General features: G+C 31.9%; 1 protein-coding gene and 1 long non-coding RNA gene across 5 annotated transcripts in view; one reads left to right on the top strand and one right to left on the bottom strand.

The window, feature by feature from the left end:
- Positions 1–18,615, top strand: part of LOC118194633 (neural cell adhesion molecule 2-like) — a 700,988-nt gene that overhangs the window by 654,265 nt on the left and 28,108 nt on the right. For all 3 annotated transcript variants that reach the window (XM_085815883.1, XM_085815885.1, XM_085815884.1), the window contains exons 10-12: positions 3,854–3,979; positions 7,620–7,650; positions 9,519–9,601. In XM_085815883.1, the coding sequence (XP_085672009.1) occupies positions 3,854–3,979; positions 7,620–7,650; positions 9,519–9,601 (240 nt within the window). The remainder of the gene's footprint in view (positions 1–3,853; positions 3,980–7,619; positions 7,651–9,518; positions 9,602–18,615) is intronic.
- LOC146997776 (uncharacterized) overlaps positions 1–18,615 on the bottom strand; it is a 620,175-nt gene that overhangs the window by 491,089 nt on the left and 110,471 nt on the right. The window lies entirely within an intron of this gene.

Raw genomic sequence — 18,615 nt, forward strand, 5'->3', positions numbered from 1 at the left:
AGTATGTTAGTATTTTTTGCAATTTTAAATTATTCACTGACATCACCATTAATACACAATACTCAGCAATTATTACGAAATAGCAAAAGGATTCTTGCTGGATGAATGCTAATGTTCTATCACATCGCAATGAGTTGATGGATTAGCACGCAAGTGAGGCTGCCGAAAACTAGAATGCAGAATACACTCTTATTTTTTGGCGTAGGTCGTAGCTTAAAAATGTCTCTTGATTATCTCATTGTAAAACTGGTTAGAAGAGTGAAATATTTGTAAAAAGGGCAAATGCACCTTTAATTATCTATCACAAGTTTATGAAAATAGAAAAATTTCGATTCCACAGTTATCGAGATATATGATAGAAAATGGTCCTTTCTCAAAGTTTTACTGAAAAGACTCTTTATTGAGTAAAGACGTCTTGTTCTTAAAACTTGTAAAATTATGAATGTATTTTTTGTATTCAAAAAAGGTATTTGCTCTCTCGGATAAAATATGAGTATAAACAGTAGCATATTTACCTCTTCTTTTAAACTTTCATTGATTTATTTATTAGCTTAGACACGATGACTCTACTTTATGAGCATAAGAGTAAAAATTTAATTAAGACACTGTGATTTATTTCGTTATATTTTTGTATGATCGAGTTTGTGAATGGTTGATAGAACATCAGGGACTCCATCAACATATAGACTTTATCAACTTTATTTTTTTAATGCAATTACATTTTACTTTAACTTTTAATTCCTCCTCCATGACAAATGTTCCAGAATTTATACATTTTAATAAATTGTAATATGAAACACGTAAAAAAATATTGTCTATTATTATTTAAAATAAAAGTAAATCTAGTTAATGATTGGATGTGGGACAGCACGTTTTTATCATTGGTAAAGACCAGGTCACCAAGTAAGAAAATATTGGCTATTATTTATTTAAAATAAAAGTAAATCTAGTTAATGATGGATGTGGGACAGCACAATTTATCATTGGTATAGACCAGGTGTTCCCACTGAACTGAACTGAATCTATGAAATCCATTAATGGTGCTACGTAATCGATAAAGATTAATTTCTTTCTCAATCTTTTTTTTTTTTTTTTTCATTTTCTTCTTTTCTTTGTTGACTGGAAACACTGCAAAGGCGATTTTAAGCTGGAAAAGTTTTACAAAAAGAATTCATCAATAAAATTTAAGAACTGATAGATTAGTACTTCTATTTGTAACTGTGTAGAGACATTAGGATTCTTTTAAAGCAGGAGTGATGAAAAATTAGCAAACCGTCTTCGCTGGGAATCAACCACGGACCTCTGGAATACCGGCCCAGCGTGCAGAACCACTACACCACGAAGGCGCGCTAGGAAGGAGGGAGAAATACCTTATATACTCCCCAATTTTAAAGGGCGACTGGGGTTTTAGGGAACCCCATCGCTAAATCCTGGGTGTGGAGAGTCATCATCCACAACCCTTTTAGTTCGGGCGCCATTGTAGAGACATTAGGATTTTTTTAAAGCAAGAGTGATGAAAAATTAGCAAACCGCCTTCGCCGGGAATCGAACCACGGACCTCTGGAATACCGGCCCAGCGTGCAGAACCACTACACCACGAGGGCACGCTAGGAAGGCAGGAGAAATACCTTATAACTGTTATATTTCTGTCATCATTTTTAGTTTTATTTTTGATATCAAGTTTTATTTTTGATAATTTTGCATTACAACTTCATAAAATTCAGTAAATAAAAGATTTACGAAAATATTCTGATTACAGATTAATAAATGTATTAAAACTTTTTAAAGTTTCATGAATCTTGAACAACAAAATAGTAATATGTATCATTATTTATGACAACTATACTATTAAAACTATTTGGTTAATACTTGCAAATGATAGGCCATTAATTAATCTTAAAAGTAGCTGCTACAATTCTGTTTCCTTGGGAAGCGTATCAATCATTACCTTCCCTCCTTTCTTGAGTGCGTTGCTATATACAACTTATATCATATCCTCTTAACAATAGTTTGACTATCACCAAGAATAAAATTTCAAAATCATTAAAAGAAATTTCAAAGTACTGGAGAAGATTTTGTCTCTAAACACTAGCTCTCATCAGTGCTACGTTACTATATTTAAGTGATTCATGCTTTAAATCTTAAACTAGTCTTGAGTGCATAAATGTTTTCATTATATTTCAAAAATATTACATTTTACCAAACGAATTTAATAACTTGATTATGCCTCCTGGTAGAAAATGTAAAAGTTCACCTTTTAAATAATGATTTAAGCTTAAAAATGCGTGGACTATGCCTGAAGTTCGTGGACATAATTCGCTAAGTATATTATAGGCCTGGCGTAGGTTTCATTTCCGAAATAGTTGCATTCTGTCCTGTGTATCATTTCCATAGGGGCAGTCGTTTCTCAGGTAGCAAACAATTTTCTGATGACCAACTTAATATAGCGGATATAACAGTTTTCGCCTGCTTGTTCGTCCTTAATGCTTTTTCTTTCCTGCGGTGCTGAATACTTTCTGAATTATTGGAATATACGAGAAATCACTAAGTTAGAATGTATTGTAACTTGGTGATTAACAAACTCCTAACGGATGAATGCTGGAGGATGCGATCAGCATTTTATTTCACTGTAATATACTTAACCCTAGTTTATGAATATGAAAAACTACTTTTCTTCAAGTTTTGGTGTTTATCAACATCTTCTACACTTTTCGTTGTTAATTTATAAAAACACAGTAAAAAAGTTCTAAATGTAAATATACGTATACGTATTTTTTGAAATTTGGAAGGATAGGGGGGAGGAAGAATGACCTTTAAGTGAATGGTGAAAGACGTGCATGGGGTTGAAACGATTGAGAAGCGCTGGTCTAAAAAGTACGTATCAATAATCTCCAGACTTGACGAAACTTGCCATACCAAAGAGAGTACACGTATACAGACGGAAAAAGGAACAGGCTAAAAAAAACTTAAGGAAAACAGTAATCTTATGTTTAGAGTAGAGACTATTTTTCTTTGGGGGGGATACGATTAGTAACTTTTCCTCGTGCCCTTCGATAGAATTTTAGATCTACGCCAAACACAAGGTTGTTGTTTCGCCTAATTTCAGATCAGGCCACTTTACTCTCTCCCTTTCTTTGCTGCTTCGAAAATATTAGGCTAAAACTCATTCTAGTTTCTGTGAAAATATGTTTTATAATATTATTCCAAGACATCAAGAAATAAATGAATAGCAATTTTTGTGATGAGCCAGTAGCTCGAAATTAATTGTAGTCTATTTTTCTAGACTCATACTTTTATTTGCGGTCTCATAGCTTCTGTTACCTTTACGTACACAAGAATATTAAATAGAATCAAACATCATTGCTAAATTATTGATGTCTGTGACAAAGCAGTAAGTATGCTATTTCTGTGATTCTTGAAGTCACACCTATCAAAAGCATTCAAAAATATAAATCAGGTTGATGAATAAAATTCGAGGGAAAATTATTCAGAGACAGTTAATTGCAGTACGTTTCCATTTCAATAATAACCTTATTATATTCGTTCATGCTGATTATAATTCTAACAAGGGTAATAAAGATAACATTTATAACTAGAAAAGAAAGCAGATGTTTCAAAAAGACAATAAATGTTGTGAAAGTTTTATCCAGGACACGCTGACGTGTTAAGCAACAATTCGTAATGATTATATGGCAGCGTAAAGTGAAACGCTTTTTTCGCATCAGTTGGCCCGTATCGGTCACTAAATTACAGTTCGGTACTCTCTGTGTGAGTGTGTGCTCTTAGCATTCTTTCTTTGATAGCCACAGCTATGTCTTTTCCCATTTATTGATCGTTGTTCTTTTTGTTACAGAAGCAGCTCTCATGGGTGCTTTGAGCCCCTTAGTCGCTGTACTGCTAGCTGTACTGGGCACTCTCCTGATGATAGGCGTAGTCGCATTGGCATTGGTTCAAGTTCGGAAAAGGCGGCCCCGAAAAGGTTTTATCATTTGTTTTATCCTTGATTAAATATGACAAACTATTTCTCTTACATTTCACTTAAGCGAATGGCTACGCCATTGGCTTTCGAAAGTGAGTGGAAGTTACTGATAATATATCGAGACAAAGTTATAGATCAAAAAAGAGATCTCGAGCTTTAGATTTTAAAGCAATAGTAAATATAAGAGCGGAGCAACGGAAAATTGTTTCCGTCAATTAATTCCGAGGCGTGTATAGTTTCGCTGAAACGCAGGCTCCAACGCGAAAATAAGTAAAACTGCTAATTAAATTTTGCTGAGCAGTCTTTCAAATGTTTAGTTTTATAGTATAGTTAATCGCGATATATGTTTATGAAATATTTAATGCAATAAATTTTGTTTCGATAAAGGTTTTCTATTTAAAATAATATCAATAAATAAAATTAATATAAATAAGAGAGAAATAGATAAATGAACAGATAGATAGTATAAAATCGCAATTTATGTCTTCTATTTAAAATTATTGTTGAAGAGTTCGTGGTTTTAAGGTTCAATTACTACCTAAAACATTATCACATGTTTTACCAAAGTAATAATGAAAACACAATTAGAATTAATGTTGGCGATGTCATAAATGTTTTCTTACTTCTGCGGTGCTCGTAGGATAACAATACACTGCTCAAACTATTAGAGGATTTTGTCAGTTTTGTGGGAAATAACCACATAATTGACAACCATTTCAACAGAAATGAAATATAAGTGTTTAAAAAGGAACATTATAACGTATAAAAAGTTGAGAATATGCAAATTTTGTCTGTGACGTCAAAATCTCTGCGTTTTAGCTAAGAAGTGAAAAGCGACTTGCAGCATTCGTTCTGATTCCTTCTGTAGGAGGAGATTAAAAACAGTTGACATTCGCTGAAAGATTTTTAACAGTGAGAATGATGTCTCAGCAAGATGAATTAGCTGAGTCGGTAGCCTAGAGGGCCATCGGTCGTTTAGAGGCAGTTCTTTGTAGTGGAAGATTTAGAAGTTTCTCAAAATCTTTCCAGATTATCGTTCCAATTTTGGAAACTGAAAATGTTCGCCGAACATCTGAACAAGATCGTACGCCTGTGACAACACAAAAGAAGGATCGGTATTTGACACTAACGGCCAAAACAAACTGCGTTATGAACATCACTGTCTTGCAACGGCACCTTCAGTGGTCTGTTGGTACCAGAGTTTCTGTTCAAACTGTTAGAAACCAAGTCCACCATGTAGGATTGTATGCTCACAGACCTATGGTTTGTGCTTCGTTGAAACAGGACCACCGTGCTGCCCGCAAAAGATGGGCCCAGGAGCATCTCAGATGGGGACGAGATAAGTTGAGCAACGTGCTCTTTACAAACGAGTCCCGTGTTAATGTATATCCTGACAATACGAGAATTATCATCTGGAGAGAACCTGGTATGCGGAATACTATTGCATTTGTGCAGGAAAGTGTCTGGCGCATCGATAGTTATGTTTACTAAGCAACAATTCATTCACCCTTTGGTATAAACTACAAATCTAAACATTTAGCAAAGCATAACTTTCTGAACATAAATATGATAAAAAATTTCAATCTTGATAATGATAATAAAATATTCTGATAAAAATGATTGCTTAAAATAAATCTAAATACATCCTACCTGCGTAACAGTCACGGTATTGCTAAAATGCTAAATGCAGCATAACCATATTATGCAGGACTAATGCATGTGTTATTCTCTGTATCTGATCTTACAATCTCACCTTAGAATCGAGCTTTATACCTTCGAAAATGTTAACATATGACCTAAAAGTGATGAAATGCAGGTATAAACTTTGTGAGGAAGGCTGCAATAATTCTGCAGTATCGTTTCTCTCTCTCTTCATCGTCCGCAAGGAGCAGTGATGGTCTGGACCGGTATTTTTATCAATGGTCGCACCGAACTGCACATTATCGGGAATGAACCTATTTGCACATTATCAGGCTCAGCGATATATGGATGAGATCGTCAGACCTATTCTTCCTCAGACCTGCTCCTTCATGCTGCAGCAATCTGGAATAAATTCATTCTCATGGTTGATAACACTAAGCCACATCGTACTCAGCTAGTGAATAATTTCCTTTTCGACGGAGGAATCCTTTTAAGCGTTTAGCCAGCAGGCACCCAGACACGAACCCAACAGAACATGTTTGCGACATTATAGAGCGAAGATTGTGTTAGTCGCTTATCATCTCCAAAAATAATTCAGCAGTTTGAAAGCTCTCTTGTACGGGAGTGGGAGAAAGTATTCCAGTCCCTCATTGATAACGTCATTGATTTTATGTCCCTTACTGAAACTCATTTGTATCCGAAATCACATTTTTGTTCGTTTGTAAAATGCACAAATTATGCATTTTTTATTTACTAACCAATATCGTCAATAAAATTTAATCATACATTGTTCGTTGCTTCTTTTTCTTTTCTCATATCTTAAAATATCAATACATAATATATCAGTTACCAAAACATTTCCTTATCGGAAGTTTATATCAAAATTAAAATATCCGCTAATTCCTTTGAGCAGCGTATGTAAGAACTGTGAGAATATTTGTACTACTTAAATAAAATATACTGCACACGTTAACTAAATGTAAATCAATACGCTTAAGTTTAGCTCATAATGCCACAGTAATTATCAAAATTGCAAGAAAAATCTATCAGATTCATTAATTTTTTGTGGCATAAAATTGCTTAAAAACTAATTTGATTTTATGAACCTTAAAGCTGGTTAAAGAACTTTGACAGTGACATGCGCATCGATAGTTATGTTGACTAAGCAACAATTCATTCACCCTTTGGTATAAACTACAAATCTAAACATTTAGCAAAGCATAACTTTCTGAACATAAATATGATAAAAAATTTCAATCTTGATAATGATAATAAAATATTCTGATAAAAATTATTGCTTAAAATAAATCTAAATACATCCTACCTGCGTAATAGTCACGGTATTGCTAAAATGCTAAATGCAACATAACCATATTATGCAGGACTAATGCATGTGTTATTCTCTGTATCTGATCTTACAATCTCACCTTAGAATCGCGCTTTATACCTTCGAAAATGTTAACATATGACCTAACAGTGATGAAATGCAGGTATAAACTTTCTGAGGAAGGCTGCAATAATTCTGCAGTATCGTTTCTCTCTCTCTCTCTGCTATGCTTCATCGTCAGCAAGGAGCATTTTATTTGGATCACTTTCAGCAAATATACTTTCAAATAAGTTTTAGATTACTATGACTTTTGTATACAGCGGAAAACTATCCAGCAAATGATATATGCATTTACATAAAAAGTAGCAAATTGCTGAAAAACCACAGGCCGAATATCCAAATTTTGCCTTCACTGCCACATCATTATTTGCTTTCGGCTTCAAAAACACATACATTTTCATTGTAATACATGATTAAAAAAGTAACAATTTGTCATTTTAAATCTGAAATGAATAAAATACTTAATGATGTTATTAAATTTCTGAGTATATATATGCAAATTTTGTGATTTATATATTAAGGTAATGCTTTTCTGGGCATTCGTAATTTACGTTTTTCTTCTTTTGAGCATGTTTTATAAAACATTAATTCCTAAATTTTTAATATTTGCAGCGCTATCTCCAATAGAAGAGGATAAAATAAAGTAAGTTTTCTACGTAAGCATGTATAAAATTTTTCAATTATATTTTTCGCTACCGTAGCACTAAAAGGTAATTTCGTATGGAAATAATTATAACATTAAAATTTCATCAATTTTGCTTTAGAAAAGGAGCAATCACCCTGTTTTTTTTCTTGCATTATTTTTATTTTTACTAATAATATAACTATTTGTATTATTATTCATTAAAGTATTCAAAATACATTTATTTTAACTTAAACTAGATTTAAATTACTAATAAAGCATAAAGCTGCAATTCTACGTATTAGATACGATCCTAAAATTAAGTATTTGATTAAAATAAGTCATAAGCAGAATAATAAACAATAACTGATTTTGTATTTCGCCATCGATATCACAGTTTATTAATAACTTCAGTAATTAATGTTTCAGTCTATAAAACAAATATTCCGTTCGTTTATCCTGAAATATTGAATTGCATCAGATAATATTAAAGTAAAAAAATATTCATTTATTACAATCAAATTAAGTAAAACTAATTTTAAAATATGCCAGAACACAAAGGACGAATTGGGCTTTGAACTAATGAAACCATAATTACTTAATTGCTTCTAGAAGTAGAAGCAAATGTAAAATTAGACAAAAAACTCGATCGTTGACCATAGATTTTGAATCTCTGTGAATGGCCACAGAATTTATCACAAGACTCCCTTCTTCAGAAAAAAAAAAATGCTATATTTTTGCAATTGTTTGCTCTTAAATTTAAATTGTACACAGGAGTTTCAGTTTTAATTTATGACAGATATTTTTGGTATTTTTTGACACAATAATAGGCAACACTGGTTATACACACTCGTACAAAACGGAACTAGATTGTTGAAAAAATCGTTTTTAACCTTTCTTCACTACAGTTGGCACTTTGTTCATAATCGAAGCGCAGCGGGATGTTCGCTTATGGTACTCTATTTGTTTTTGCAAAATACAGGCTCAATTATCAGTTATCATAAGTAAACGGTCACTGTTGACTGTGAAGGCTTATGGAATTCATTAATAAATGTAACAGAGCGGTGATGCATTTACTGGGAAAGAAAATTTGAACGATTGGGTATAAATGTTAAATGGTGTGTGAATTAAAATGTCGGTTATTTCTGTACAACAATTAAGTAACACAAATCGTGTGCTTCATCAGTGAGAACAATGCAAACGTCATTTGTTCATGGGGGCTTGTCTATATCTTTCAAAGCTTTAACCGATGAACTTGGCGTGGGATTAGTTCACAGTATCATCATGGCATCATTTGAAATTGTCACCAATAGTATGCATTTGTAAACATGTACAATTGCAAGTATTCTGTTTAAGTGTGGGTGTCAGCAGCATGTGTACGACTGTATAATGCTGAAGGAGTAAGCTTTATGATAATTAATTTTGAAAACAATTATAGTCTTCGGAAAGATGATGACGTATTTTATTGCAGAGAAATCCCGGAATCTCTGTCGATAAACACATATGAATTCTCTTCCGGTATATATATATAAACCTGCTATGAAACATTAGCAACCTAATAATGAGAAATGCATGTTACATGATACAATATAATGTAGGTGGAAGCTTTCAATATGCAATTTTATTATAGAGCCGAATTATATTCCAAGGGCTTTCTTTATATGGCCTTTAATATGACACTAAAATTGCTATTGTCGACTTGGAGTTTTACTGAGTAAATATTTAACAATTCAAGTAAATAATGTTATGCATAGTACATAGGTAAACAACAGCTAATGAAACGTGAATAAAAGCAAATGTTGCCTTGTTGGCAATATTTTTCTTGAAAACTTGTAGCTGTTTTATATAAATTTATATATATATATATATATAGTTATATTCAATTTCAGGATGAATAAAAATGTGAAGAAGACATTTGAAGATTTAGTTGAAAATACGATAGCTTGTCCTGATGTAGTTCCTCCTAATAATAGTAAGTATGATAAACTCAGTGTAGTTTTTACAGTGAAACAAAATATGGTTTTAAATATACTTTTTATTTATTTTTTATATCATATTATAAAATGCATTTATTATGCTACATGGTTAAGAAAGAAAATTCGCGAAAGTGTCTTATAATCGAAGATACGTTTCATGTATGGAGTAAATATGATCTCCTTCATTAGATGGAAGTTTCATTTGATGAAATTTCCGGCTCAAAACTGAATTATTGACTGAAGTTCACATAATAACCTATTAGTTTCATTATTAATAGAAGTATTCGGAGTTGTATGAATCAGTTTATGCCATGATAAACTCCCTATTTGTTTCATATTTCAGTATTCAATCTAGCTAATCTGAGATCGATCTTGGCTACAGTGGGCGACGAGTTGTCTTTTACAAGAATCACAACTGGCCAATTTCCACTGATTTTTGCCATTCTAACTTATTACTAAATAAAGATTTCGTCTGTAGAATATATTTCAGTGATTTCAGCTGACCTCGTACTTTCAACTGTCGAAATAATATTCAGTGAAGGTTAATGTTAAAACCTTTGTGATAGCTTAATGCCATACTGATTCTTTACATGGAAAACTAGAATAAATTTTAAAAGGGTAACTAAAAGGGTATTATAGACAGTAATATATTTATATCATAGAATTATGTTATTACCTCAGAACCAAAAGTTTAATTTTCTGAAATCGCTGTTTAGCCGCATCATGTTAACTTGTCCACATGATAATAAAAATATGTTTGTTTCACCACCTATGTTCCCATATTTTCGTACTAGCCTCTGTGAACAAATACAATTTGTATGTGTGTTTGGATAGCGATTTTGGTTAATAGATAGTAATGCAAAAACAAAAATAATATCAAATTTCGACAATTCTGCAAAGTTGAATGAAAAATATTTTCTATCTCCATCTAAAGCTGATTTGTGTTTCTTTAAATCACAGTGAAATCTTGATTCACGAATTCAATTCGTTCTTGAAAGCTAATCGTCAGCTGAAACCATTTTACTCGTAGGAATTAATGTGAAATGAACCAGTTTGTCCCTGGGCCACATGACTGTTTATAAGCTTTACAAATCATTTCGTCCACAAGTTTATTCATAATCCCCAACCATCATAAATCCTAATCATTTAATATAATATAATTTGTATGAATCCTAATCATGTAAATTTTCAAAAATTATTTTAAAGTGCAATGATAACAAAAGAAAATTATTTTACGTGTACAAATAATTTTTCTCTGTAGAGTAATATATGTTCTCATATCATAATACGCCTGAGATAAATTTTATTCATCCCTTAACTAGATGATCACTTATCTTGAACTCCCTGCTAAAATTTATCACGACATACATTTATGAGTGTAAATTTCCTTCTAAAATAAATTAAAGAATGTACAGGGTAGTTTAAAATTCCTTTCCAACAAACACTGGAGTGGACTGTCTTCACTGTATTATCAGGAAACAAAAAACAATTAATGTATTATTGTCTTAACTATGAATTTTGAAATTTTTAAGGCTTTTCAAATAGTACTCGTATGAAAACGTTCGGTTTCCCCATGCGTTTTAATGTATTAAAACTTCACTCAGGATCTTTAAATACTCACCTCATAGTGTTATATTAAAAAAATTATTTAGTTGAAAATAGTAATTGATGGTTTCATTCTGCTATTGTTTTCTTTCGCGTTACGTTCATTTTATGATGGATTACGATATTGATTAAGATTTCTATCTAGACTATTTCCTGCGTAAAGCAACATTTTTACGTTGATTTTAGTTCAAAATTTTGAAATATTTTTCTTGTTTCATGCGTGAAAAGACTTTTTTTTTTTTTCAGAATGCCATTTTCGTTTTAAAGTCGTGTTTTTAAAATGTTGCTATATTGTACTTGCCTCATAACTCCTTCTTCAATATTTCTAGGCCTTCAGTGTTTATAATACTCCGAGTGAATACTGATTTTATTAAATGTTTACTTTTTATTGAATACATTCTATTTTAAGGAATCTTCTTGTCATCTACGGATATATTGTTCCGCGCTTTGAAAAAATGAAAGAATAGAATTATCATTCAAATATATCTACAGATATTTAATCATTTTTCTTTGATTTGTCTACCTGGGAAATTAACTTCTTATCAAAAATATAGTTTGGAAATCAGACTAAAAATAAAGATAACGAAGCGAAATTGGATAATAATTATTTGCTTGAAAATAGATAGTAAAATCTACTTATGTCATTCTTTTCTAGTACTCTGTTCTTAGGCTTGAGTTTTAACATTTCACCTTTTGCTCAAAGACGTTTAATTCTGGCTTTATACTGAGTCTGAAAGATTTTATTCAATTATTAAATTATGTTCTTAAAAACTTAGCTGATAATTCTAAACCACTAGATATCCTTTAATTTATATAAATCTGCTAAATTTGCTTCTGTCTGGTGAACATATTTTTATCTTGTAAGCATATTTTGTATTTTTGAAGTCAATTTAATTTCCTTTCACATTTTCCTTTGCTACCTTGAGCGTAATATACCTTCACGCGCTAAAATTTATTAAAACATCTCAAAGATTTTGTACTATTGTTGAATGTTTTAACAACTTCCAGCTGATTATATTTATTTTCTTTCATTAGAATTTAAATAAATGTAGTCATATTAGTTGCAAGGTCATTTTTCCCCATTAATTAAAAAATCTAAGAAATTAAATAGAAATTCTTTTCGAATGTTACTACTAAATTAAGAATCATGACAAAAATCATATATCATCACATAATGGATTTAAAATGATAATAAATCTACAAAATAATTTTTATTAAAATTTAAATTATACTGCTTGAGTCTAACAACTTTTACAAGTCTACAAATTTTAAATTCCTCATGAAATTTAACTAAGATTTTTCTTTCCAACATCCTTTAGTCTTTAACAAACTATTTCACAATTCATGTATAGTTAGTTGTTGAGAGAAGTGTCTGAACATTATTGCGTATTCTTATAAAATCCCTCACACCATTTGGCCAGAGCTTACTAACAAATAAAACGTGCAATGTAATTTCTAAATTTAGCTTTTGCATACTAAAATAAGTTGAATATTAAGTATATTATTTTTATTTAAATCATTTTAACATGGTGAGAAAAAGATTAGAAACTTAGGATATTGCGTATTCTTACTATTTACAAATGCGCTATTTATCGCAGGAAGCAATGCTCAATTTAAACCAACGGAGATAGCTATATCTTTCCGTTTGCCTAGTAACTACTAGGCTAAGCGTTTTTGCTTGAAATCTGTTACACATTTTACCATAATATTCAATTTGCATATCATTATAGACTTCAAACTCAAGTTTGTAACATGTTTACATCATATTTCATTTTCAAATTTGAATCTGCACTGCATCATTTTAAGGGCTTCTAACATTGCTAGGTTTGAAGCTTTATTCAGGAATACTGCTTGAAATCAAGGCTAATATCTGTGCTTGTGTAGTGATGCACACCATTAGGTGGTGTTGTAACGTGAAAAATCTATCTAAATATATATCTAGAAGTCCTTTATCAATTTACACGTGTCCAATATTTACTGGCTTAAATTCTAAGTAGTTAGTACATTGCGTATAAAACTCTAGTATCAAGAATAATCAAACAATTCACTTATCCAATAACCCACATGCATGAGACTTGCGGAGACAAATTTCTTCTTCTAAATCTCACATTTATTTTATCAAAAACACATGCTCTGGATTAAATATATAACACTGATCACATAGCACATAATATCAGAAACAATACCTTAGAACGCAAAACGTGAGAATCTAAAACTAGAACAGTCGACCGATGCCGAAAAAGTTACTATTAGAAAACAAATCACAATCTACTCGCATCGTTCTTATATGCAATCAAATTCGTTTTATATTAATTACGTACAGTGCTCATAACATTTTTACACACGGTTCAAGATCTTTTTTTCTACTTCACATTCCTTTTAGCACACGGAAATCGTCACGTGGATACACATCGCTGACAATGCACTTTCTTGAGAAGAACACATATTTATAATCTGCTTGAGATGTTTTAGAACGCTATCCTGGCAGTAAGACATATTGACTTTCAAACTAAACATTCTCATCTAAATATTGCAATATCTTAGCTCTGCTTCTTTTTATGCAAAAGAACGACGACATTCCATCAGCGAGTATGCAGGAACGACGAAACTCCATCAGCGAGATATGCAGGAACACAAACCCGCAACATTGTGCAACTTCCATGAGAGCCAAGCGAGAGAAGGAAGGACAAGGGCGTAGAGAGAGGGAGAAGACTATAAGGGTTGAGCCAACTCCAACTTGCTTTATTTGCCGCGATTAACCTGCGAAATTGCAGGTTGTGTTCCGGCTATCGAACTTTGGTGCTTCTAGGAGCGCTGCAGGTTAGGAAAGAGGGAGAAAACCAGTCTGATCGGTGTTTATATACCACACGTGCAGTTTCGCGATTACGATTAATGTTGCGCTGATGATGAACTGCTTGGTGTGAGAAATTACCTTTCTCATAGCTCGTAAAAAATATCTAATCATTATATCCGCCCTTTTTTCGCATAGTATAATTTGTAGTTATTGCTGAACTCATAACATATAGGCGTATAATACAAATATTTAATATTTATATGTTAATGGCATTAATAATATTTGTGTTCATCTCTGACATTTAACAGTGTATACTCCTTTTTTTTTTCTCCTCATAGCTTTACAGAGTTTTTCTATTTAGTTTTTGTTTTCATCATTATTATATTATCTCTCATTAGAGTTGTAATGATCATCGCATGGAAACATTTTGCGTGTTGTATCACTGTTTGTTGATAGCATACTAAATAAAACAGTAAGAAATTGTTTATAAATGATCCTCTTTATAGATGAAGGCATTTATATGCGAAAACAAATTCAAGGGAATTTAGGTAGAAGAAATAAACGTTTAGTAGTATTAAAATATATGTTTAAATTTATGTTACTCGATAAGCCAAGTGCAAACATGTATGTTAAAAATTATGTAACTGCATAAAATACACTGACTATGATATCAGTCTCTATTTATCCACTGAAGACAGTACATGTTTTCTGTTTTCCATGTAAGTTTTATAAGAGAATCGGGCTCCAGTATTAACCGGGTTAATAAACGAATTCCCTAAATTAAGAAGATCGCTATATACTGTTTTATACGTAGAGAAGTTTTCAGATTCATGTGCTTGGATTACGCTCGATCAATTAGTTCAATAAAATGTCGTTTCTACATAAATTTATTATCTCAACTCTTGCTTTTACAAAAATATTTCCGCTCCTGATAAAGAGAAAGCTATGTCTGATCTCTCTAGAAATTGATTTCGATTCGAAATTCAAGCCAAATTTAGTTTTTGTTTTGCTTAATTTTGATTATCTTAAATAGCTTTTAAAATTTTACATCGATAACAAAGACATACTGTGCAGCTATTTCATTATTATATAAGAGAGCAAATGTGTTTAGTATAATTCAAATAAATTTTACAAAACACTTTAACATTTTGAAATTAAGTTAAATTTCTCAACTTTGAAATGCTTAAAAAATTTAAGCTGTATTTCTCTATCTGCACCTAAAAATTGTTAAGTGTGTCACATATTAGAGCAGAATAATGGGAAAAAGTACTATTATTAAAAGTAATGCTTCGTCAATTTCAATTTTTTGTCTTTTTCACTTATATTGTTTCTTCCTCACTAGTCCTGTCTTTCACTGTTTCATCATCTGATTCTCTGTTATTCTTTCCCAGAGAAAGTGAAGAAATTTCAGTATTTTTATTACTGGATTTCTCAATGTTTTCAGCCGTCAGTTATTGCAAGTAGTTTATAATAGACGCTGTGAAATAATGTTATTGTTGAACTCCTGACGCAGAGGAATATCGAAAGAACTTTACTTTAGAAACTCGTTTCTACCGCAATCCTCTTATGGAATCTAGGAAAAAGGATTTCAGCATTATAACTTCCCATCTAAATCCTCTCTGAAGATCTCTAGATATAAATCGATAACAAAACTTTCAGAACTAAGAGAAACAAAATGTATTTCTGCGGTCGATGTTAGTTGAAATAAATTAAATTTTGCGCAATACTTTAAAAAATGTAGAATATTTCATTTATTGCTATTGAAGTTATTGCAAAAATGCGTTGTATAGTTAAAATAAGAAAACTTTCTGGGCTATAAAATAGGAAGTAAGACTAAATAAACTGCTAGAGAGCGTAAAGTTAATTAATTAAGATTTAAAAAGTACTATTAGCAATCATGTATTTTTAACATACCCGCATTTGCGTAATACGTCAGTTATGAATTATTTTTCATGATATTTCAATATGGGGTACTCTATATAAAGTACCCTTTTCCGTCAGTGCTGCCAGAAGTTTTAGAGCCAAAGGAGCGAGAGAACTATCAAAAGATCGTAAAAAGAAGCATGTAACATCAGAATTCATGCGATTTTGTGATGCCACAAGTTCGTAGTGGTATCATCACATAGTCTCCGTATATATATATATCCGTACATAGCAAATTGTTTCCGTACATAGCAAATTGTAATTCGATTTTTCTTTGTTATAATAAGCACATTATTTTTGACGAAAATCTTAAAACCAGATTGTTTATTTTACATTGTTTAAATATCTTTTAATTAATAAATAAATATCCTTTAAATTAAATTACTTTCCTTTAAATAATCATGCAGTTTATGTTGTTATTCTTTGGTTCTTTATTCATATCCGTTATTATTTGCTTTCTCACATTAGGTTTGTTAGCAATGTTGAACTAATTCATTTGAGTTGGCATTTCATTTTTTTAATCATTGCTTCTGGTTTTACTTTAATTGTTAATTATTTTCAGTTGATATTCCGCTGTGATTGTTGAAATTATTTTGTAAGCTTTATCTCAATTTATCTAACAGTTAATTTTCAGTTAAAAGTTACTTTCCTGTCCTATCTGAATTTCAGCTTCCTACTTCCGGCCAGAACGCATTTTCAGAATCACGGTTGAATGCAAATGAGGAGAAGAAGTATTTAGCTGTGATGTTCTACTAACTTCGTTAGAGAGCCAGATATTCTGAGCAGCGCGCGTTCGCCTTTTAGGCTACTCTCTCTCACAAATTATTGTTACGCTCGGCCGTACTTTAGGCCCTTGATAGTTTCGTCATTAGTTAGCGTTAAGGGGCTAACTCTGCTATAATTTTGATAGCTTCGGCTATATTTTTTTAGCTTAGTTAAGCTTTATTCCTTAGTTTCCTGAGTTCAAGCCCAAGTCTAGGCTTTATTGTAAAATCCAAGAAGAGATCTTCTGTGAACTTTACTTGGAATAATAAAGGGTATTTAACTCTTCTCGAGTATCTGTTCTCTGTCTACTGAAGTAAAGCGATTATTCGCTTACCAGTTCTTAAGGCTGCTCAACTTTAGCTGGAACTGAAAGATAGGAATCTTGCAATTTCTCTCCGTCACATTCTGATTGCTATATAAAAATACCTTCTTTATTTGTTAAATATTTTTGTGAGTTCCTTATTTAGAACTCTGGTGCTGCTTTTATTTTTAAGTCATTTCGCATTATTATAATTAGGAGAATGAATTTTAAATTTGGCTCACCAATTTAAATTAATTTAATTTGATTAATTTAATTTAAATTAATTTCATTTTGCTCACCACCAAAATTTAATTTATTTCAACTAACATCGACCGCAGAAATACATTTTATCATTTGGAAGGAGGAATTGATTTGCGTAACATTGTTTTAAACTTTTATAATATTTTTCTCTTTCCCTTACTACTACTTTTTTAGAGTTGGCCTATTTATCAGTGACTGCGGCCTAAGAATTCAAAGAAAAATATTTAAACCGTCCTTTACTGAAAACCGTTCTTTCGAGGTACAGCTTATCGCTGTATTTGCAGTACATTATAAACTGATATAAATTTTATGATATATTTAAGAAAATAAGCTGAAAATGTAATAAAGGAAACTCAAGGACAGGGTAGCGCGCAAAATCGCGTGGAAGGAATTTTTAGTAGCACAAGTTTATGAAAATTAGCAAATTTGCGAAAAATTTAACGATCTGGCAACACTGTTCTCCATTTAGAAACATTGATTCTAACGTTATGTGTTCAAATACCGCTGTGATTTCTGACGACTGTTTCGCATACGCTACATTTCCTCTTCTTTCTGTCATAAGGCGTAAGAAATCGCAGACGGAGGGGGAGAAATCAAATTACACTTTTTTAGTGGGGAAAAATGTATAACAATACACTGAAACCACCAAAGTGAAAGAAAATTGTTTTGCAGTATATCTAGTGTAAATAAACATAACCTAGCCAGTTGGGCGCATGCGGAAAATTTCCAAGTGTGAACATTCTCTTACCTAAGATCGAATAATCCGTTTTATTATTAATACATCGAATGAAGCAGAGACTTCCTAAGATTATACTTATTATACTTGAAGAATGTTACAATTTTGTCATTTTTTCTGGAAGGGTGTCTGAGAAATGGTGCAAACACGTTCAATGCTCGTAACTTATTTTCTCCTTCTTTACCACTTGAATTCGTAATGTAACGGGAAAGCACTTACATTTAGTAAACAGAAGGTTCAGAGTTTGAACCCCGGCCAGGCCATTACACATTTTCAAAATCTTCTGATCCAAAATAAAATGCCTAATGTCCTCTACATCCTCACCCGAACTAAAAATGTGGTGGACGATGATTTATCATACCCAGAATTTGTCGATTGTGTCCCGTCTATCCCAGTTGCTCTTTACGTGGGAAAGAATGTAAAGTATTTTTTCTCTCTTTTCTGCGTACATCCAGCTTGCACTGGAAGGTCCGGAACTCGAGTCACGGAGAGATCACTGCAGATTTCTTCGGTTTGGGGCTCTGAAATTTTTTAAGCATTTCTAGAGTGTAAACTATAATGTGGTTGATACAATATTTTGTCATCAGCAGGATTTGGGAACAGGGCCCTGGCCTTACCATTCTCT

Source organism: Stegodyphus dumicola, chromosome 4 (genome assembly GCF_044657685.1).
Source record: "Stegodyphus dumicola isolate Sdum_Otavi_A_Nest chromosome 4, ASM4465768v1".
In the NCBI taxonomy this organism is placed as follows: Eukaryota; Metazoa; Arthropoda; class Arachnida; order Araneae; family Eresidae; genus Stegodyphus; species Stegodyphus dumicola.